This window comes from Engraulis encrasicolus, chromosome 13 (genome assembly GCF_034702125.1).
Source record: "Engraulis encrasicolus isolate BLACKSEA-1 chromosome 13, IST_EnEncr_1.0, whole genome shotgun sequence".
NCBI classification, from domain to species: Eukaryota; Metazoa; Chordata; class Actinopteri; order Clupeiformes; family Engraulidae; genus Engraulis; species Engraulis encrasicolus.
The window spans coordinates 15221595-15245744 of record NC_085869.1 but is presented as its reverse complement, the minus strand read 5'-3'; the positions used below and the strand labels follow the sequence as shown (position 1 = coordinate 15245744).

The window sequence follows — 24150 nt, the reverse complement described above, 5'->3', positions numbered from 1 at the left end:
ATTTGGTTAAGAAAACTCTCTTAGCATTATTGCATCGATGAATCGATGCAATCGATTGCATCGATGAATCGATGAAAATCAGACCAACTTTTATAATTCCATATAAATGGCTATGGGAAAAGATATGGAATGAAGCCCTACATTTGGCTGTATCTCATCTGGTTTCTTACATTTTATTTTAGATCCCCCTGGACCTCCATCAAACCCAAGAATTGCTGATACAACCAAAAATACAGCAACATTCAAATGGGGAAGGCCTTTCTATGATGGTGGCTTGGATGTGACAGGATACATTGTTGAGCATAGGCGTGAAGGAGATGAAGATTGGATTGAAGATGTATCAGGCTTGAAGATCAATGAATTTGTTGTCTCAAACCTGATTTCTGGTGGAAAATACCAATTCAGAGTGAAGGCAACAAACTCAGAAGGAACTGGTGAGGCAGGTGAAGTTGAAGATGTGATTGAGCTTGTCGACCGTGAGTCTCTTCCAGACTTTGAACTTGATGCAGAGCTCAGGAAAACACTTGTGGTTCGATCAAGAGGCTCCATCCGCATATTTGTACCAATTAAGGGCCGTCCAACTCCTGAAGTGGTTTGGACCAAGGATGATAAGCCCCTTAAAGGAAGAGCACACATTGATACAACTGAGTCATACACTCTTGTTGTAGTCCCTGACTGCACAAGATATGATGCAGGAAAGTACGTCTTAACTTTGGAAAATGTTGCTGGCAAGAAGACAGGATTTGTGAATGTCAGAGTTATTGATACTCCTGGTCCTCCAGTCAACCTCATGCCAAGACAAATTACTAAAACTAGCATCACACTTCAGTGGGAGATTCCTATAATTGATGGTGGCTCAAAAATTACAAATTACATTATTGAGAAGCGTGACGCTACAAAGAAGGCCTATACACTGGTCACTGGTGAATGGCAAAAGTGTGCTTACAAGTACACAGGTCTTGAAGAAGGAAACTGCTACTACTTCAGAGTGTCTGCTGAAAATGAATATGGTGTTGGTGAGCCAGCAGAAACACCCGAACCTCTTAGAGCCTCTCAGGCACCATCTGCTCCAGACAACCTGATCGTTACTGATGTCACAAATGAAACAGCAACTCTTGCCTGGACAAAGCCAAAATTAGATGGAGGAAACATCATAACTGGCTACGTCATCGAGTCTCAGAGGGCTGATCAGAAGGAAGGTGATCAATGGACACACGTGACAACAATCAAAGCTCTTGATTATGTAGTAACGGATTTGATTGAAAACACAGAATATACATTCAGAATCATGGCTGTCAACAAGTCTGGCAGGAGTGACCCATGTGAAAGTCGTCCAACTGTAATAAAGGAGCAAACTGCAGCTCCTCAGTTTGACCTGAAATCAGTCCACCACAAGACAGTGGTCATCAGGGCAGGAGATAACTTGAAGGTTGAAATTCCTGTGCTTGGCCGTCCAAAACCTGCAGTTGTATGGACAAAGGAAGGTCATGAAATCAAGCAGACACAGAGAATTAACATTGACAACACAGCAACTTCAACGATCTTGAATATCAGAGAGATAAAGAGGAGAGATGGCGGAGAGTACTCCATGACAGGAAAGAACATTATTGGAACAGTCACTGAGACGATCGCAGTACAAGTTCATGACATTCCTGGAGCCCCAACAGGACCAGTTAAAATAGAAGAAGTTTCTTGTGATTACGCTATATTCTCCTGGGACGCTCCAGAAATTGATGGTGGAGTTCCCATAAACAACTACATTGTTGAACAAAGAGAGACAACAGGAACGTCATGGAAGGAGGTGGCCGCAACAGTAATTCGTACAACATTTAAAGCTGCCCGTCTTACTACAGGAATTGAATACCAATTCCGTATCAAAGCTCAAAACAGGTATGGTGTTGGCCCCTACTTAGTGTCAGAGGCGGTGGTTGCAGCCTATCCATTTGATGTTCCAGGACAGCCAGGAAGACCTGAGATTACTGCATTTACTAAAGACGCAATGACTATTAGCTGGAATGAGCCACAATCTAATGGTGGAAGCCCAATTTTGGGTTATCACATTGAGAGAAAGGAGAAAAACAGTATCCTCTGGCAGAGAGTCAGCAAGGCTCTTTTTGTAGGAAATATCTATAAATCATCAGGTCTTGTGGATGGAATTCCATATGAGTTCCGTGTAATAGCTGAGAACCAGGCTGGTCTGAGTAAACCAAGTAGACCATCAGACATGACCTATGCCCTTGATCCAGTTGATCCTCCAAGTCAACCACTGGCTATTAATGTTACCAGGCATGAAGTAACTCTTCGCTGGGGAAGACCAGAAGGAGATGGTGGTTTCTCGATCACTGGCTACATAGTAGAAAAGAAACAATTGCCAGATGGCCGCTGGCTAAAAGCCAATTTCAGCAACATTTTGGAAACAACATTCACTGTCAGTGGGCTCATAGAAGATGCATCTTATGAATTCCGTGTTATGGCTAGAAATTCTGCTGGAGCAGTCAGCAAGCCATCTCCAACATCTGAGGTCATCATCTGTAGAGATGACATTGAAGAGCCTAAAATTGATGTTGACGCTATTTATAGTAATTTGATTGTTGTAAGAGCAGGAGACGTTTTCACACTCCCTGCCACTGTAACAGGCAGACCCATACCATCCTTAGCCTGGAGCAAAGATGGGAAAGAGTTGGAAGACACAGCAAAAATAGAAATAAAGAGCACAGATTTTGCCACAACACTGATAAGTAAAGACTCTTTGAGAAGAGATGGAGGCACATTTGTCCTCACCGCCAGTAACCCTGGTGGGTTTGCAAAGCAGGTGTTCAATGTGAAAGTTCTCGACAGACCAGGGCCTCCTGATAGCCTTGAAGTTAGTCATGTAACCATTGATAAATGTGTCTTGACCTGGTCACCACCTTCACATGATGGGGGTGCCAAGATAGAGCACTACATAATTGAGAAACGTGAAACCAGTAGACTTGCATGGACAAATGTGGCATCAGATCTGAAGGTGAATCGTTTCAAGGTGCTGAAACTTCTAAAAGGCAATGAGTACATTTTCAGAGTCATGGCTGTCAACAAGCACGGAGTCGGAGAACCCATTGAATCAGTTCCAACGCTCGCAACCAATCCATATGTGCCATCTGATCCTCCACAACAACCAGAAGTGACCACCATTACCAGAGACTCAATGGTTGTCTGCTGGGGGCACCCAGAACATAATGGTGGAAGTAGCATTTCTACCTATGTTGTTGAAAGAAGAGACAAGACTGGTCTTCGTTGGGTCAAATGCAACAAGAGGACTGTGAGTGACCTACGATTCAAGGTCTCTGGACTTACTCCGGGCCATGAATATGAGTTCAGAGTTTTGGCAGAGAATGCTGCAGGTTTGAGTTTGCCAAGTCCAGAAAGTCCTTTCTATTTGGCATGTGATACAGTTTTCTCACCTGGACCTGTCGGTAATCCAAGAGTATTGGACACAACAAAGTCTTCTATAACACTTGCATGGAATAAACCGGTCTATGATGGTGGCTCAGACATTACAGGATACACGGTGGAGACCTGCTTACCTGAGGAAGATGAATGGACAATTGTCACTCCACGAAAAGGATTAACTGCTACGTCATTTACAATTACTGGCCTTAAGGAAAACCAGGAATATAAAATCAATATCGCAGCACTTAACAATGAGGGAGTTGGTGAGCCTGCATCGGTGCCAGGAACACCAAAAGCAGAAGACCGCTTGATTGCTCCTGAAATTGAGCTTGGGGCTGAGCTCAGAAAGATTGTTTGCATCCGTGCCTGTGGAACACTCAGACTGTTTGTTCCTATTAGAGGTAGACCAGCACCTGAGATCAGGTGGTCAAGAGAGAATGGTGAGCCATTGGAAAGAGCCAATATTGAAACCGCACCATCATTTACATCAGTTATGGTTGAAAATGTTGACCGTTTTGACAGTGGAAAATACATGTTAACGGTGGAGAATGCTGGTGGGGTCAAAACAGCATATGTGAATGTCAGAGTGCTGGATACGCCTGGTCCCCCTCAAAACTTTGCAATTAAGGAGATCACAAAGGATTCCGTCTCCCTTATATGGGACCCTCCCATTATTGATGGTGGATCCAGAACTAGACACTACATTGTGGAAAAGCGTGAGTCAACAAGGAAAGCATACTCTACAGTAGCTTCAGGCTGCCCCAAGACTAGTTTTAGAGTTGGAGAGCTGACGGAGGGTTGCCACTATTTCTTCAGAGTTCTGGCAGAAAATGAATACGGTGTTGGTCTACCTGCAGAAACTCCGGAGTCTATAAAGATCTCTGAAAAACCACTGCCACCCGGCAAAGTAACACTCAAAGAGGTAACAGGCAGCACTGTAGCCTTATCTTGGGAAAAGCCTGATCATGACGGAGGTAGCCGCATAACAGGATACATTGTTGAGATGCAAGGAAAGGGCAGTGAAACATGGTCACAGTGCACAATTGTTAAAGTAACACACGCTGTTGTGGAGGGATTAACCCAGGGGGAAGAGTACTCTTTCCGTGTTTCAGCAACCAATGAGAAAGGAACAAGTGATGCTCGCATGCTCGGTGTCCCTGTAGTAGCAAAAGATACCATCATACCACCAACATTCAAGCTTTCATTCAGCACATTCAGTGTGTTGGCTGGCGATGACCTTAAAGTTGATGTACCATATGCAGCTCAACCAAAGGCATCTGTCGCCTGGTTCAAAGATGGTGTTGCTCTGAAGGAAACTACAAGAGTTAATTCAGACATTACTAGCGGACACTTATATCTTGTTATCAAGGAGGCCACAAGAGATGATGTTGGCAGTTACACAGTCAAACTTGTAAACACAGCTGGAGAGGCCTCACAAGATATTTCTGTTCTTATTCTTGACAAACCTGGTCCTCCAACTGGACCCATCAAGATTGATGAAATCACAGCTGACAGCATGACATTGACATGGGAACCTCCAGAGTATGACGGTGGCTGCTCAATCAATAATTACATTGTTGAAAAGAGGGACACATCAACAACCAATTGGCAGATTGTGTCTGCAACTGTAGCAAGAACTACAATTAAAGCAGCTAGGCTTAAGACTGGATGTGAATATCAATTTAGAATTGCTTCAGAGAACAGGTACGGAAAGAGCTCCTCACTTCCTTCTGAGGCAGTGATAGCACAATATCCATTTGATGTACCAAATGCCCCTGGCACTCCCACTGTACAGGCAGCAACAAAGGAAAGCATGCTTGTTGTATGGGACAAACCAGCTAGTGATGGAGGAAGCAAGATTCTTGGCTATCATCTTGAGCTTAAGGAAAGAAACAGCATCCTTTGGGCCAAACAAAACAAACTAGTAATTCCTGAAACCAAACTCAAAGTTGCAGGCCTAGAAGAGGGCATTGAATATGAATTCAGGGTGTATGCAGAAAATATGGCTGGAGTCAGCAAAGTCAGCAAAGTGTCAGAATTACAAGTTGCCAGAGATCCTTGTGACCCCCCTGGCAAGCCCGAGGCAGTAATTGTGACCAGAGGTGCCATCACCCTCAGATGGACTAAGCCAGAACTTGATGGTGGTAGCAGAATCACTGGATACTTAGTTGAGAAGAGAGAGTGTCCTAGTGGCCGCTGGATGAAAGCCAGCTTCACAAACATCATTGAAACAGAGTTTGTGGTGACAGGGCTTGTTGAGGACCAAGTTTATGAATTCCGTGTTATTGCAAGAAATGCTGCTGGAGTGTCCAGTGTGCCCTCTGCAAGCACAGGAGAAATTACTGCTAAGGATGAAGTTGAACCACCTGAGATAGACATTGACTCTAAATACTCCAGTGTTCTTGTGGTTAATGCTGGAGAATGTTTCAGAATTGATGCTGGTGTTAAAGGCAAACCTGTGCCCTCAATTCACTGGCTGAAGGGTGGTGAAGAGATCAAAGATGCTGCACGTCTTGAGATTAAGAACACTGCATTAACAGCTTCTCTGAGTGGAAAGGAAGCCATTCGTGTCGATGGAGGACAGTACACACTCCTCCTGAAGAATGTTGGTGGAGAGAAAGCTGTGAACATCAATGTTAAAGTCTTAGATAGACCTGGCCCACCTGATGGACCAATTTCAATCTATGGAGTGACAAGTGAAAAATGTTGCATTGCTTGGAAATCCCCACTGCAAGATGGAGGTGCTGATATATCACACTACATGGTTGAGAGAAGAGAGACAAGCAGATTAGTCTGGACCAGAGTGGAATCTAAAGTCCAAACCCTTAATCTGAAGATTACAAAGCTTCTCCCTGGAAATGAATACATATTCAGAGTGATTCCAGTAAACAAGTATGGAGTCGGTGAGCCCCTTGAATCAGAACCAGTGATTGCAACCAATCCATTTGTTAAGCCAGGTGCACCAACAGATGTTGAAGTTTCAACTGTCACAAAAGACTCTATGGTAATCACCTGGGAAAGGCCAACTATTGATGGTGGCAATCCAATAAGTGGATTTGTCATTGAAAAACGAGATAAGGAAGGAGTGCGCTGGACAAGATGCAACAAGCGTGTTATTAGTGAACTCCGCTTCAGAGTAGCGAATCTGACTGAGAGCCGTAGCTATGAATTCAGGGTTTCCGCTGAAAATGCAGCCGGTGTTGGAGAACCTAGTAAACCAACTCCTTATGAAAAGGCACTGGATCCCATTTTCAAACCAGGCCCTCCAAATAATCCCAAAGTAAGTGATACTTCAAGATCAACTGTTACTCTTTCATGGGGCAAACCTATCTATGATGGTGGTTGTGATGTTCAAGCATACATTGTGGAAGCTGTGGACTGCTCGGCTCACGATGAATGGACAATATGCACTCCACCAACAGGGGTTACTACCACTAGCTTTACAGTGAAGAAACTTCTGGAAAAACATGAGTACAAATTCAGAATTTGTGCTATTAATAAAATGGGTATTGGTGAACCTGCTGATCTTCCAGCACCTGTCCTCTTGGAGGAAAAACTAGAGGCACCAGATCTTGATATTGATGCTGACCTCAGGAAAATGATAAATATCAGAGCTGGAAGCACCCTGAGATTGTTTGTTCCAATCAGAGGACGTCCTGCCCCTGAAGTCAAATGGGGAAAAGCTGATGGTGACCTGAACGACTCAGCTCAAATCGATACAACAAGCAGCTACACTTCACTTGTGATTGAAGGGGTTGGTAGATTTGACAGTGGAAAATACACAGTAACAGCTGAGAATGCAAGTGGAGTAAAATCTGCCTTTATAAGTGTGAGAGTGCTTGACACACCTAGTGCTCCACAGAACTTCACTATAAAAGAGATTACCAGAAATTCCATTACTCTTACTTGGGAGCCTCCTTCTTTGGATGGTGGTGCTAAGATTAAGAATTACCACGTGGAGATGAAGGAGACCACAAGAAAGGCCTACTCACCAGTTGTAACTTGCAATAAGATGACATGGAGAATTGATCAGCTCAGAGAGGGTGGTCTCTTCTTCTTCAGAGTTCTTGCTGAAAATGAGCATGGCCTTGGAATAGCGGCTGAAACTGCAGAGCCTATCAAGATCTCAGAAGTCCCACAGCCACCTGGTCGCATGACAGTTTTGGATGTGACAAGAAAGACTATTTCCCTTGCTTGGGAAAAACCAGATCATGATGGAGGTAGCAAGATAAGCCACTATGAAGTTGAGATGCAAGTTAAGGATGATGAAAAATGGTCCTCGTGTGCACAAGTAAAGGCACTTGAAACTGTAGTTAGTAATTTAGCCCATGGGCAATCATATACATTCAGAGTCATTGCCGTTAACGACAAAGGAAAGAGTGATCCCAGAGTCCTTGGTAGTTTTGTTGAAGCAAAGGATTTGGCTATTCTTCCCACAGTTCGTCCTAGATTCAGCACCTACAGTGTACAAGTTGGTTATGATCTGAAGGTAGAAGTTCCAATTGCTGGTCACCCCAAACCAACCATCACTTGGACTAAAGATGGAGCAGTTCTAAAACAAACCACAAGAGTCAATGTTGCAGACACTGCACGCCAAACCACTTTCACCCTTAAGGATGCAACCAGAGATGATGGCGGCATGTACAGCATTGCTGTGGAAAATAATCTTGGAAAGGCTGAGGCCAGTATTGAAGTTATTACACTTGACAAACCTGGTCCACCAACAGGTCCAGTAAAGATAGAGGATGTCAGTGCTGAAAGTATGACCTTATCATGGGAACCACCAGAGTACACTGGAGGTTGTCAAATTTCTAACTATGTCGTTGAAAAGAGAGATACAACAACTGTAAACTGGGTTACAGTGTCTGCCACTGTTGCAAGAACAACACTTAAAGTAGGAAATCTGAAAACTGGTGCTGAATATCAGTTCAGAATCTATTCTGAAAACAGATATGGTAAGAGTCATGCTATTGATTCTGAGCCTGTCGTTGCCCAGTACCCATTCAAGGAGCCTGGACCTCCAGGAACCCCATATGTGTCTGCACACACAAAGGAATCAATGGCTGTGGAGTGGCACAAGCCAATCTCAGATGGTGGTAGTGTTATTCTTGGCTATCATCTTGAAAGAAAGGAAAAGAACAGCATTTTGTGGACAAAGGTAAACAAGACTCTCATCCAAGATACCAGATACAAAACATCACCTTTGGAAGAGGGAATTGAATATGAATACAGAGTATATGCTGAGAACCTTGTTGGTATTGGTCAATGCAGCAAAGTTTCAGAGGGCTGTGTAGCACGTGACCCATGTGATCCACCAGGTAAACCTGCAGCAATAGTCGTAACTAGGCACACCGTGAGATTACGCTGGACTCCTCCAGAATATGATGCTGGCATCAGGATCACTGGGTACACAGTGGAGAAACGAAATCTTCCAGATGGTCGCTGGATGAAGGCAAGTTTCGCAAATGTGACAGACTTAGAGTTCTCTGTTGAAGGGCTGCAGGAAGACTCGAAGTATGACTTCAGGGTCATTGCCAGAAATGCAGCTGGTGCTGTCAGCAAACCATCAGAGAGCACTGGGTCTATCACAGCAAAGGATGAAGTGGAACCACCAACATATGAAATGGACAACAAATTTGCTCAAATTTTGGTTGTAAATGCAGGTGAAGTGTTTACACTCGAGGCTGATATACAAGGAAAGCCACTGCCAACAGTTCAGTGGTTCAAGGATGGTGTGGAAGTTGAAATGTCAGCTAGATGTGAAACCAAGAACACAGACTTCAAGGCAGTGCTCATTGTCAAGGATGTCATTAGAATAGATGGTGGACAATACACTCTTCTTCTCACCAATGTTGCTGGAACCACATCTGCTTCATTCAATGTGAAAGTGCTAGACAGACCAGGGCCTTCTAAAGGACCCCTGACTGTCTCTGGTGTGACCTGTGAAAAATGTTCACTGTCTTGGCTTCCTCCAGCCCATGATGGTGGCGCAAGCATTTCACACTATGTCATCCAAAAGAGAGAAACCAGCCGCCTTGCATGGACTGTAGTGAATGCTGAATGTGGTGCAACTATGTTCAAAGTTACAAAGCTTCTCCAAGGAAATGAATACATTTTCCGTGTCATGGCTGTGAACAAGTATGGTGAAGGTGAGCCTCTTGAATCTGATCCGGTTATTATGAGGAATCCATTTGTTGCTCCTGATCCACCTACGGATATTGAAATCACTAACATCTCAAGAGATTCGATGACTGTGTGCTGGAGCCGTTCAGAGAATAATGGTGGCAGTGAAATCTCTGGGTATATCGTTGAGAAGAGAGACAGAGCTGGAGTCAGGTGGACAAAATGCAATAAACGTAGGGTAACAGATCTGCGTTTCAGAGTGACAGGACTTACAGAAGATCATGAGTATGAATTTAGGCTCTCATCAGAAAATGCAGCTGGACCTGGGAAACCAAGCCCTGCAACTTGTTATTACAAGGCCTGTGACCCAACGTTTAATTCTGGTCCTCCCACAAATCTTTGTGTTCTTGATACTACCAAAAATTCTGTATCCTTGGCATGGGGCAGGCCAATCTATGATGGTGGCTGTGACATCCAGGGATATTCCGTGGAGATCTGCAAAGTAGATGAGGAGGAATGGGTCATCTGTACACCACCAATGGGATTGAGTGCCACTAAATTTACCATTACAAAGCTCATTGAACACCAGGAATATAAGGTCAGGGTATGTGCTATTAACAAAGAAGGAGTTGGTGAACCAGTTGACCTACCTGGAACAGTCAAGCCTATGGACAACATGCATGCACCAGAAATTGAGCTCGATGGAGATCTAAGGAAGGGCATCGTTGTTCGTGCTGGAGGATCTCTGAAATTCACGGTACCCTTCAAAGGACGTCCTGCGCCAGAAATTAACTGGACCAAAGATGAAGGGGACCTTCCTGAAAGGGCAACAGTTGAAAAAGCTCATGATTACACAGTTGTGTCCCTTGACCTCGTTGACAGAAATGATGCTGGAAAGTATACATTAAATCTGGAAAATAATAGTGGTACCAAGTCTGCATTCATAAATGTTAAAGTTCTGGACACTCCAGGACCACCAATGAATCTTGGTATGAAGGATGTAACAAGAAACTATCTCACCCTTACATGGGAGCCCCCAGCAATTGATGGTGGCGCGAAAATAAAAAATTATGTTATTGACAAACGTGACTCAACCCAACCGGGTTATACTAACATCACCACCAAGTGCAGCAAGACCAGTATTCGAATTGGGGATCTTGTTGCGGGTGGTATTTACTATTTCAGAGTAAGGGCTGAGAATGAATTTGGAGTTGGCCTGCCTGCTGAAACAGAAGATGCCGTCAAGACAGCAGACATCCCTCTGCCTGTTGGCAAAGTCACCCTTAGAGATGTCACAAAGACTACAGCCTCACTATCGTGGGAAAAACCTGATTATGATGGTGGCAGTAGGATTCAAGGATACCACATTGAAATGCAACCCACTGGATCTGAAGAATGGATTGTGGCAGTCACAACCAAATCTTGTGAAGGAACACTCACTGGCCTACAAACAGGCCAGGAATACCTCTTCAGAGTTGTAGCCTTCAATGAGAAAGGAAGAAGTGATCCAAGACCATTACTTGCTCCTGTGGTAATTAAGGATATCACTGTAGCACCCTTCCTCAAGATGGCTCAGAACACGTTCAGTGTTCTGGTTGGTCAGGATTTGAAGATTGAAATACCAGTGTCTGGCCGTCCAGTTGCAACTATCACATGGGCTAAAGATGGACACACACTTAAAGAAACAACCAGACTAAATGTCGACTCCTCGGCAACGGCTACTGTCCTTCACCTCAAAGATGCTACCAGAGACGACTCTGGTAAATACACGGTCACAGCTGCTAACACAGTAGGAACAGTTACAGAGGAACTGGGAATAATAATTCTTGATAAGCCTGATCCCCCCGTTGGACCAATAAAAATTGAGGATGTCAGTGCTACTTTTGTCGACCTGTCTTGGGAGCCTCCTTTATACACAGGTGGTTGTCAAATCAATAATTACATTGTGGAAAAACGTGACACAACCACCACCAACTGGCAGATTGTATCTGCAACTATTGCACGTACAACAATTAAAGTAACCAAGCTGAAAACAGGTACCGAGTATCAGTTTAGAGTTTCTTCTGAAAACAGATATGGAAAGAGTCATGCCATAGATTCAAGCACTGTTCTTGTACAATACCCCTTCACTGAGCCATCACCTCCTAATGCTCCAGTAATCACATCAGTCACAAGGGACCACATGGTTATTGAATGGAAGCCCCCTGCTAACAACGGAGGTAGCCCGGTTCTTGGGTATCATCTGGAACGCAAAGAGAAAAACAGCATTCTGTGGACCAAGTTGAACAAACTTTTGATCCCCGATACAAGACTGAGGAGTGATGGTCTTGAGGAAGGCATTGAGTATGAATATAGGGTTTATGCTGAAAATATTGCTGGACTTAGTGCCGCCAGCAAAATCTCTGAGATCACAGTTGCTCGTGATCCTTGTGATCCCCCTGGTGCACCCGAAGCTATTGATATTACAAGAAAGCATATCACACTCAAGTGGACAAGGCCACAATATGATGGTGGTAGTGTAATCACTGGATACATTGTTGAGAGGAAGAAGGAACCTGACCATCGCTGGATGAAGGCAAGTTTCGCTAATGTTTCTGACACTCAGTTCACATACTCGTCTGCCACAGCAGAGGCTGTGTATGAATTCAGAGTAATAGCGAGAAATGCAGCTGGCACTCTTAGCAAACCATCAGAAAGCACTGGACCCATCACAGCTACAGATGAAATTGAGGCACCCACCATAACAATAGATACAACTCCAATAGTTGTCCATGCTGGGGATACATTTTCACTTGATGCTGAAATTACTGGAAAACCTGTTCCAGAAGTCACTTGGACAAGAGATGACAAGGAGGTAGATAATGCTACACCAAGAGTGGAAATCAGTACAACTTTACAACGCAGTATTCTCACAGTTAAGGAGTGCATTAGAGTAGATGGTGGACACTTTGAGCTGAAGCTCACTAATGTTGGAGGCACAAAATCTGTTCCAGTCAATGTTAAAGTCCTCGACAGACCTGGACCTCCTCTGGGTCCTCTAAGAGTAACGGGTGTCACAGCAGAGAAGTGTTATCTCCACTGGGACCATCCACCACACGATGGTGGTGCAAGTGTTTCTCATTACATTATTGAGAAGAGAGAGACCAGTCGCTTGTCTTGGACCGTTGTGGAGCCAAGAATAGAAGCCATCAGTTTCAAAGTGACAAAACTCCTGCCTGGCAATGAGTACATCTTCAGAGTGACAGGAGTGAACAAATATGGAGTTGGAGAGCCATTGGAATCTGATCCTGTGCTTGCACGCAACCCATTCAAGACGCCTGGTGCACCTTCAACACCTGAGGCAAGTTCTATAACAAGGGATACAATAGTCGTGACATGGGAACGCCCAGAGGATGATGGAGGTTCAAAGATTGATGGCTTTGTCCTGGAAAAACGTGACAAGGAAGGTGTCCGCTGGACGAAGTGCAACCGTAAGCGACTAACAGATCTGCGTTTCAGGGTCGCTGGATTAAATGAAGGACATTCCTATGAATTCAGAGTATCTGCTGAGAATGCAGCTGGTGTTGGTACACCAAGTAAGCCATCAGAATATTTCAAAGCCATTGATGCAACTTACCCACCAGCTGCTCCAAGCAACCCCAAGGTAACTGACCACTCAAGCAGCTCTGTGTCCCTGGCATGGAGCAGGCCTATTTATGATGGTGGTGCATCAGTTTCTGGATACATGGTTGAATATAAAGAAGTATCTGAGGATGAATGGAATATTTCCACCCCACCCTCAGGTGCTCCAGCACCTAAATATACAGTAAAGAAACTAAGAGAGAATGCAGAGTACAATTTCCGTATCTCTGCTATGAATATTGAAGGAGTGGGAGAGGCCATTGAACTTCCTGCTCCTGTGGTTGCAGCAGAAAAACTTGAGGCCCCTGAAATTGAATTGGATGCAGACCTTAGAAAGATGATCAATGTCCGTGCAAGTGCATCATTGAGGCTGTTTGTCACCATCAGGGGAAAACCTGAACCTGAGGTCAAGTGGAGCAAGGCTGATGGCAAACTGACAGAACGTGCTCAAATTGAAGTTACCAGCTCCTACACCATGCTTGTCATTGACAATGTTGACAGATTTGACACTGGTAAATATGTCCTTACTCTTGTAAACAACAGCGGTTCAAAATCAGCCTTCATCAATGTGAGAGTACTGGATTCACCCAGTGCACCTGAAAACTTTATGGTCAAAGATATCAAGAGAGATTCTGTGCAACTCTGCTGGGACCCACCTCTCATTGATGGTGGAGCCAAGATTACCCATTACATGGTAGAGAAGAAGGAATCTTCAAGGATGACATTTACAAGTGTAACAAATAACTGTGTAAGAAATTCTGTCCTCGTCTCTGATCTTCAGCAGGGAGGTCTTTACTTCTTCCGTGTTGTGGCTGTGAACGAGCTTGGTGTTGGCTTAGCAGCAGTAACCCCTGAGCCAATCAAAGTCTCACAAGCACCCATGCCTCCCGGCAAGGTCACACTTGTTGATATCACTCGTCACACTGCAACTCTGGCATGGGAAAAACCAGACCATGATGGAGGCAGTAAAGTTACAGGCTATGTTATTGAAATGCTTCCCACTGGAGCAGATAGTTGGACTGTAGTTGCCACAGTGAAAGCACTGGAGGCAGTAATTGAAGGACTAACTGCAGGAGAGGAGTATTCATTCAAAATCACAGCTGTAAATGACAAAGGCAAGAGTGATCCCAAACCCCTTGGTGCTCCTGTGGTTGCAAAGGACATTACAGCTGTCCCAACCATAAACCTGCTTTTCAACACTTTCAGTGTTAAGGCTGGTGATGACCTCAAAATTGATGTACCATTTAGAGGCAGACCCCAGCCAGAGGTCTCATGGAAAAAGGATGGCCAAGCACTCAAACAGACAACCCGTGTGAATGTTATATCATCTGCCACATCATCCAAAATAACAATCAAAGAGGCCACAAAAGAGGACAAAGGAAGATATGAAATCACACTGACAAATGCCATTGGCAGCAAGTCAGCTAATATTTCAGTCGTTATCCTGGATAAACCAGGTCCACCTGGTGAAATCAAATTTGATGAAATCAGTGCTGACTTTGTGTTACTCTCATGGGACCCACCAACATATACCGGTGGTTGCCAGATTAACAACTATGTTGTTGAAAAGAGAGATACTACTACTACAAACTGGCAAATAGTATCAGCCACCGTGGCCAGAAATTCAATAAAGGTGCCCCGTTTGACACAAGGAAACGAATATCAGTTCCGTGTTGCTGCAGAAAATCGTTATGGCAAGAGTCATGCAGTGGATTCTACATCTGTTGTAGCACAATATCCCTTTACAGCACCTGGTCCTCCAACCAATGTCGAAGTTGCTCATGCAACCAAGTCAGGCATGTTAGTCACATGGGGTGCACCTGCAAGCGATGGTGGTAGTCACATTATTGGATATCACTTGGAAGGCAAAGAGCATAGCAGTATTCTATGGACAAAATTGAGCAGAGGTCTCATTGCTGAACGTCAGTTTAAGGTGACTGGTATTGAAGAAGGTTTGTCATACCAGTACCGTGTCTACGCTGAGAATGCTGCCGGCATTGGTCCTTCCACTAAACCCTGTGAGCCTGTTGCTGCTAGAGACCCATGTGATCCACCAAGTCAGCCTGAGGTCATCAACATCACAAGAACATCTGTGTCCCTGTCATGGACACCACCTGAGTACAATGGTGGGGCTATGGTGACTGGTTACATTGTGGAGCGCAGGGAATTGCCAGACGGACGCTGGCTCAAATGCAATTTCACAAATCTCCAAGACACATACTTCGATGTGACAGGCCTTACAGAGGACGTGAGCTATGACTTCCATGTAATTGCCAGGAATGCTGCAGGGATACTCAGTGAGCCATCTAAGGGCACTGGATCTATCACTGCTAAAGATGACGTTGACGCACCATGCATCGAACTTGACGAGAAATATAGGTCACTGATGGTTGTGAAAGCAGGAGAAACTCTGCAACTTGAAGCCAGTTTCACCGGTCGCCCCATCCCAGTCATATCATGGGCAAAGGATGGAAAAGAAATCGAAGCTAAGGCTAGATTTGAGATTTCCTCAACACATTGTTCAACAAAATTGGTCGTTTCAGAGAGTATCAGAAGGGATTCTGGACAATATCTCCTGACCCTACAGAATGTTGCTGGCACTAGATCCATAGCAATAAACTGTAAGGTACTTGATCGCCCTGGCCCATGTGCAGGACCATTGGCTGTTACTGGCATGACTGCAGAGAAATGCACACTTACATGGGGGCTTCCTCAAGAAAATGGTGGTGCAGAAGTGAAACATTTCATTGTGGAGAAACGTGAAACAAGTCGTCTGGCTTGGACATTGGTTTACTCAGACCTGAAAGCTCTAACATGTAAAGTAACAAAATTATTGAAAGGAAATGAGTATATCTTCAGAGTCAGAGGCGTAAACAAGTATGGAGATGGTGAGGCTTTGGAAAGTGACGCTGCCAAGGCAAGGGATCCATTCACAGTGGCAAGTTCACCAACGAATGTTCAAGTGACAAGTGTCACAAGTGGAGCCATGACAATTTGCTGGGAGAGACCAGAGGAAGATGGAGGAAGCAGTATTTCTGGCTATGTGATTGAGAGACGTGAGAAAACCGGCTTGCGCTGGGTTCGTGTGAACAAAAAACAAGTGTATGACTTAAGAGTCAAAGCAGCCAATCTACGCGCAGGCGCAGAATATGAGTATCGTGTCTCTGCTGAGAATGCTGCAGGCTTGAGTCTCCCAAGCATACCCTGCCCACTGATTAAAGCAGAGGATCCATTGTTCAATCCATCTCCTCCAGCTAAACCCAAAATTATTGACTCAACCAAAACTACAATGACTCTTGCCTGGAACAAGCCATTGTTTGATGGTGGATCTCCAATCACAGGCTACCGTGTTGAATACCAGCCAACATCAACACACAATGAAGATGACTGGACTATTGGTGTTTCAAACACACAGAACACAGAGTTTACTGTTGTGGGACTTACCTTTGGAGTTGAGTACATTTTCGTAGTTAGGTCCATTAACAAGATTGGATTGAGCGAGCAGAGCCAACCAACAGATCCAACAATTGCTAGAGAGAAAGAGGATGAACCTATTTTCCTCATTGGTAATGAAATGAGGAAAACATTGGTTGTGAAAGACGGTAGCTCATTTACACTAAGAGTACCATTCAAAGGCAAACCAGTCCCTCATGTGATGTGGACCAAGACAGATGTTGACCTTAGAGTTCGTGCAAGCATTGATACCACAGACACATGCACATCTATCACAGTTGAACAAGCAACAAGAAATGATTCTGGAAAATATATGGTGACACTACAAAATGTGGCAGGATCAGCAACACTGAACCTGAATGTTAAAGTTCTTGACTCCCCTGGCCCACCAAAGAACATTGAATTCAAAGACATTACCAAAAACTCTCTAACTGTTACATGGGACACACCTGACAATGAAGGTGGCGGTCCTGTGAAGAACTACCTCGTTGATATCAGAGAGGCCAGCAAGAAGGGATGGACTAGACTCACAGACAATTGCCCAAGAATGACACACAAGGTGGCTGGACTGCAAGAGGGAAATATCTACTATTTCAGAATCATTGGTGAAAATGAGTATGGCGCTGGAGTACCATCTGAGACCAAGGATGGAGCTAAAATGTCTGGTAAGGCACTTATTTGTACGTTTAAAAACAAAAATGTTTTATTAATTTCTCTTACATTAATACAAGCCTAACCAAAACAAATACCAGATATATTGTATTGATTTATGTTTTTAATCTATAACTAGAAAAACCAAGCCCACCACCAAAACTTGGGGTCACTGAAGTCACCAAGGACAGCGTTGCCCTTGCATGGGTCAAATCAGAACACGATGGAGGAAGTCGAATCACTGGATACATTGTAGAGACACTGGAAAAGGGAAATGGGAAATGGGTCAGATGTGGTGTTACCAAAGCTGCCCATCTCGTCGTAAGTGGTCTCAGAGAAGGTACTGAGTACTTCTTCAGAGTCCGTGCACAAAACCAGGCTGGCATGAGCGATGCAAAGGATATGTTCCAGCCTGTCCTTGTGAAAGATCAGCTGGGTTAGTAATGATACAAAGGATTATATTCAAAGCATATCTTTATAATATACGTTTCATTATTGTATGCAAACAACTCGTATTTGTACGAATAATGTTCATTCTTTTCTGTTTTATACACAGAGGCCCCAGAGATCAACATGAAGGACTTCCCACACAATACGGTTTATGTCAAGGCTAGATCAAACCTCAAGGTTGAGATCCCACTGACTGGTAAACCAGCGCCAAAGGTGACCCTTACCAAGGATGATGTTGTGCTAAAATCAACTATGAGATTCAATTATGAAGTTACTACAGATAGCCTCCTCATCACACTGCGGGACAGTATTGCCCGTGATGCAGGAAGATACAACATCACTGCTTCAAACTCAAGTGGAACCACAAAGTCCTTTGTCAATATTGTGGTCCTTGACAGGCCAAGCATTCCACTTGGACCTATTGAGTTCTTTGATGCCACAGAAGACAGCGTTAGCCTGAAATGGCTTCAACCTACTTATGATGGCGGCAGCCCAATCACAAACTACATTGTTCAAAAACGTGAGACAACCACTGCTAATTGGGTTGACGTGTCATCCGCAGTTGCAAGATGCACAATTAAGATCATGAAACTGAAAAGTGGAATTGAGTATCAGTTCAGAGTCCGAGCTGAGAACCGACTTGGCATCAGTGAACACCTTGACTCTCCTCCTATCACTGTGAATCTGCCTTACAGTAAGTAGTGCTTTGGTGTCAACCTTTTTATTGATGCTTGAATATAGAATACAAAATGTTGCAAAGCTGCTTTTTCCTAACCGCCTGTCATCTGTTTTACAGCTCTTCCTGAAGCACCTGCTGCCCCTATCATTTCACATGTCACAAGAGAGACTATTACCGTTACCTGGAAACAGCCTGCATCTGATGGAGGAAGCCATGTGTTCGGATACCACCTTCAGATGAAGGACAAGAACAGCATTTTGTGGCTGAGGGTCAACAACACTGTTATCCGTGCCAATCACTTCAAGGTTACCAACATCAACCCTGGCCTAATCTATGAGTTCAAGGTTGCTGCTGAAAATGCGGCCGGCATTGGTGAATTCAGCAAGATATCAGACGCTGTTTTGGCAATTGACGCTTGTGGTAAATATTATTTGACTAACATGTACCTTATTTTTTTAGCGTACAACGTATGAAATGTTAATGGGCAATTAATACCAAATTCAACTTACTAAGCACTGTGCTGATGTGTTTTATGACTTTTTTTCCTCAGAGCCACCAACTGACGTCCGTGTTACAGACATAACAAAGAGCTCCATAACTGTGGCTTGGCATAAGCCTTCTTATGATGGTGGCAGCAAGATTACTGGGTACATTGTTGAAAAGAGAGATGCACAAAGCACTAGATGGACTAAAGCAAACTTGGCAAATGTATCGAGTTGCAAGTTCACTGTCCAAGGCCTAACTCAGGATGAGTCCTACGAATTCAGAGTCATGGCCAAGAATGCAGTTGGTTCAATCAGCAATCCCTCAGGTGTTGTTGGGCCAGTTACATGTATCGACACATTTGGTAAGACTGATTTCAATATTATATTTTATTAATTGTGTATACTATAATATAACATTTCTGTTAACACTGTTACAAACCTCTAATTTATTGTTGAATTGTTTTCATACATTCATTATCTAGGTGCTCCTGAAATCGAATTGCCCCAAGAATATATGGAAGTAGTGAAACAAAGGGCAGGAGCCACTGTAGAGCTTAAGGTTGGCATTATTGCAAAGCCTCAGCCAACAATTGAATGGTTCAAAGATGGCAAAGAACTGGAAGCCAGTGCCCAAATAACAATGAAGCACACTTTCGAGTCAACAAGTCTCATCATGAGGGATGTGACTCGCCATAATGCTGGAACATATGATCTCAAGATAAAGAATTCTCTGGGAACAGCATATGCTTCCATCAGAGTGCAGATTCAAGGTAATAATATTAACTGCAGTATGCCACCCACTATTCATTGATTGCCAATGCCTGAAAAGTAACACACTAAAGAGATGAAAGTGTAAAATTTGTGAAAATATTGCTGAAGAACTTAGACTTAGACTTACTTAGACTATTGTCCATTAAACTTACATAAAAACTGATGTATACATGTATCTACATACTGCAAATGCATAACATTGCATATATACCTAGTTCTTTCATATTATACATGACAATAAATTAAAGAAAAATAAAGCAATAGCAAAATTTCTTCCACTACAGACAAACCTGGACCTCCAGCAGGAGAGATTCAGATCAAAAAAGTTACTGCTGGTGCCATAACCATAATGTGGGATCCACCAGAGGATGATGGTAGTGCTTTGGTCACCCATTACATTGTGGAAAAACGGGAGACAAGCAGAATCATGTGGTCAATCATATCTGAAAAACTGGAGGAATGCATTGTAAATGTGCAGAGATTGATCAAAGGCAACGAGTACATATTCCGTGTCAGAGGTGTTAACAAGTATGGAATTGGAGATCCTCTGGAATCTGAGCCTGTCATTGCACGAAACACGTTTGGTAAGTACATTTTTGCCCCACCCCAAAAAAAACCCAACCCCTCAAAACATATAAATGACTGAAAGTCAGACCATGTTTCAACATTTTTCTTCCACATTTGCAGTTCCACCTAGTCAGCCATCTAAACCTCTGGTCACAATGATTACCAAATCAACAATGACTGTGATATGGGAGAGGCCTGCTGTTGATGGTGGCAGTGACATAGACGGATACTACCTGGAGAAACGTGAGATTAAGAGTTTGCAGTGGTTCAAGGTCATTAAAGACCAGATTCGTGATACCAGACAAAAGGTCAGCCACCTTACTCCAGGAAATGAATACCAGTATCGCGTCTGTGCTATCAACAAAGCTGGAGCGGGAGCCTACTCTGAGGTGTCTACCTTCTACAAAGCCTATGATCCAATTGGTAAGTACCAATTATTATCAAATGTACTTGCTTACTCTGTTGCTACTGTTGATACTACTTGTTTCTGCATATGTTAATCAGTAAAATGATAATAATAATTATTATTTATTATTATCTTCATAATTTCAGACCCACCAAGTGAGCCAACCAAGCTCACGGTTGTTGACTCCACCAAAACATCCATTACATTGGGATGGGTGAAGCCTGTGTACGATGGTGGCAGTGAAATCACCAGCTATGTAGTTGAACAAATGGACTCCCAGGAAAGGGAATGGGGGGTCATTAGCTCCAAGGGTGAAGTGAGGACAACAGAGTTTGTGGCCTCTCACCTGAAACCAGGAATTTGGTACTTCTTCCGTGTGGCGGCAGTGAACTGTGTTGGTTCTGGTCGTCCAATTGAGATGGTACAACCAGTTCAGGCAAAGGATATCCTTGGTAAGAGAAACTGTGCAACATTTATCTAATTACCATTGCCAGATATATTATTAGACATTTATTTCTCAACTCAATTTTCCTCAACTTTTTTTCCAACAGAGGAAGCTGATGTGAACCTTGACATCGCAATGACAACTCAGTTTACTGTTAAGGCAGGCAGAGATTTGGAAATTAAGATTCCTCTCAAGGGTAGACCAGTGCCAAATGTCACCTGGAGGAAAGGGGACAAAAACCTTGGTGGAGACAAAAGATACACCATTAGGGGCACAGACTACTCAACAACACTGTTGGTACCTGCAGTTACTAGAGACGACTGTGGCAAATATCTTCTTGAAATTGAAAATGGTGTCGGTGAGCCCAAAATACAACCCATCTCAGTCAAGGTACTAGACTCTCCATCAGCTTGCAGTAAGCTTATTGTTAAGAATGTCACTCGCGGTAAGGTTACACTGAGCTGGGAGCCTCCCAATATCGATGGTGGCTCTCGAATCACCAACTACATTGTGGAAAAGAAAGATGCCACTTTGAAAGCATTTACTGTTATCACCACTGAATGTCCCAACACAACATGCAAGGTTGATGGTCTTGAAGAGGATATCGCCTACTTCTTCCGTGTTTCTGCAGAGAATGAGCTTGGAGCTGGTGATACTTGTGAATCAGAATATCCAGTTAGAGCTACTGAAACACCTGGCCCAGTCAAAGATCTAGTTATAACCGATTCCACCAACACATCTGTGTCTCTGGCATGGACCAAGCCTGAACATAATGGTGGCAGTCATATCTCAGAGTATGTCATTGAGAAGAGATCCCAGGAAGAGGCCACTTGGTCACATGCTGCAATCTCTAAACGTTGCAAGTGCGAGGTCACCCAACTGAAAACACTTTCAGTCTTGGAATTCAGAGTGTTTGCAAAGAACGAGAAGGGTCTCAGTGACTTCTCAATAATTGGGCCTATCACCGTCAAAGACTTTGTCATTGCACCTGAGGCAAACCTTATAGACTATCCTTCAGGTGAACTGTTTGTTCGCATTGGACAAAATATTGTCATTGACTTGCCATTCAAGGGTAAACCAAAGCCAGTTGTTTCATGGATGAAAGATAATAATCCTCTCAAAGAAAGTGATCAAATTCGCTTCAGAGAGTCTGAAGATAGGGTTAACCTGACTGTGAGAGGTGCAAGAAAGGAACATGCTGGAACATACACCCTTGTTCTGGACAACAAACAAGTCAAGAATTTCTTTGACATCAAAGTATCAACTCAAGGAGCACCTACAGCACCCGTGGGACCCATAAGATTTGATGAAGTCAAAGCTCAGAGTATAATCATCTCTTGGGATGAGCCAAAGGAAGATGGAGGAGGAGAGGTTACTTGTTACAGCGTTGAGAAACGTGAAACGTCCCATGCCGAATGGAAGATGGTTTGCTCTAGTGTTGTGAGGACCTCATTTAAAATACCAAACTTGGTAAAGGGTACACAATACCAGTTCAGAGTACGAGCAGAAAACAAGTTTGGCATTAGTGACGCACTGAATTCAGAGGAAGTGGTTGCCCAGCACCAGTACAAACCACCAGGTGCACCAGCCAAACCTGTTGTACTCAATGTGACAAGTGATGGTATGACTGTACAGTGGGATGCACCAGCCTTTGATGGTGGCTCTCCGATCACTGGCTACCACCTTGAGAAGAAGGACAGAAATAGCCTGTTGTGGATGAAGGTGAACTCTACTGTCATCTCAAAGAGAGAATATAGAGCCATTGGTCTCATTGAGGGTCTGGAATACTCCTTCAGAGTCTATGCTGAGAACAACGCCGGCCTCAGTCCTGCCAGCGAGCAGAGCAAACATAGACTGGCCATCTCCCCAGTCGGTGAGTAATGACACAATTTTTTTTTAAAAGTTTTATATTCAATCAGCAGAAGTGGTGATCTAAAGTTTGAATTGTGCTTTGCTTACAGATCCCCCTGGTACACCTAATTGCATTGATGTTACAAGAGACTCTGTCACACTCCAGTGGGCACCACCCAAGCGTGATGGTGGCAGTAAAATTGTAGCATACAGTGTTGAGAGGCGCCAAGGAAGAAACAAATGGCTGAGGTGCAATTTCATTGACATCAGTGAATGCCAGTTCACTGTCACTGCACTCTCATCTGGAGACCGCTTTGAATTCCGAGTATTTGCAAGAAATGCTGTTGGTACAGTCAGTCCACCCTCTCAGTCTTCTGGCTACATCCAGACCAGAGACGAAAGTGGTATGTATAAATAATATGTTGGTAATATTTATTATTATTACGGCAGTATATTGAAAGGTTTTTGCATAATTGTATAACTTGAGAATTAATGGTTTTCTTGCATTTTAGTCATTCCCGAAATCATCTTCGAAGCTGAGAAGACCCTCAGCATCAAAGCTGGAGAAAACATCAAACTCCATTGCAAGATTAGTGGACGGCCCTTGCCTCAGGTTACATGGCACAAAGATGGAAAGGAACTGGACAAAATGCTGGTTGACATTACCACCATTGTCGGATCAACCAGCCTCTTTATTAGAGATGCTGATCGTAACGATCGTGGCATTTACACTGTTGAGGCTAAGAACAGCTCTGGCACAGTAAAGGAGGATGTTCTTGTTAGGGTACAAGGTTAGTACAATAAATGTTTTTATTATTACCTCTATTTATTGCTGTGGAGATTTTCTTATGTACATGATACAATAATTAATTACTCTTTCATTCAGACACTCCCGGAGCTCCGGAAGGTCCTCTGAGGTTCACCAATATTGGTGCTGAGAAGGCTACACTGTGGTGGAGCCCACCAGAGAATGATGGGTGTGCTGCTATTACACACTACGTGGTTGAGAAGAGAGAAACCTCAAGAATTTCTTGGGCTCTTGCCACATCCATGTGTGAAGCTTGCTCATTCAATGCCACAAAATTGATCAAGGGCAATGAATATCAGTTCCGTGTCTCTGCTGTCAACAAATTTGGTGTTGGCAAACCTCTGGAATCTGAGCCCATTGTTGCCAAGATGCAATTCTGTAAGTGTCCCACATTACCCCAATGCTCTGTCA

At 43.7% G+C, this 24150-nt stretch overlaps 1 protein-coding gene across 50 annotated transcripts in view; it reads left to right on the top strand.

The window, feature by feature from the left end:
• Window positions 1-24150, top strand: part of ttn.2 (titin, tandem duplicate 2) — a 178736-nt gene that overhangs the window by 134795 nt on the left and 19791 nt on the right. For all 50 annotated transcript variants that reach the window (XM_063213163.1, XM_063213153.1, XM_063213196.1 and 47 more), the window contains 13 exons: window positions 183-17291; window positions 17417-17713; window positions 17834-18421; window positions 18524-18826; window positions 18957-19253; window positions 19374-19661; window positions 19947-20246; window positions 20350-20652; window positions 20782-21087; window positions 21187-22953; window positions 23042-23335; window positions 23444-23722; window positions 23818-24117. In XM_063213163.1, coding sequence (XP_063069233.1) covers window positions 183-17291; window positions 17417-17713; window positions 17834-18421; window positions 18524-18826; window positions 18957-19253; window positions 19374-19661; window positions 19947-20246; window positions 20350-20652; window positions 20782-21087; window positions 21187-22953; window positions 23042-23335; window positions 23444-23722; window positions 23818-24117 — 22431 coding nt within the window. The remainder of the gene's footprint in view (window positions 1-182; window positions 17292-17416; window positions 17714-17833; window positions 18422-18523; window positions 18827-18956; window positions 19254-19373; window positions 19662-19946; window positions 20247-20349; window positions 20653-20781; window positions 21088-21186; window positions 22954-23041; window positions 23336-23443; window positions 23723-23817; window positions 24118-24150) is intronic.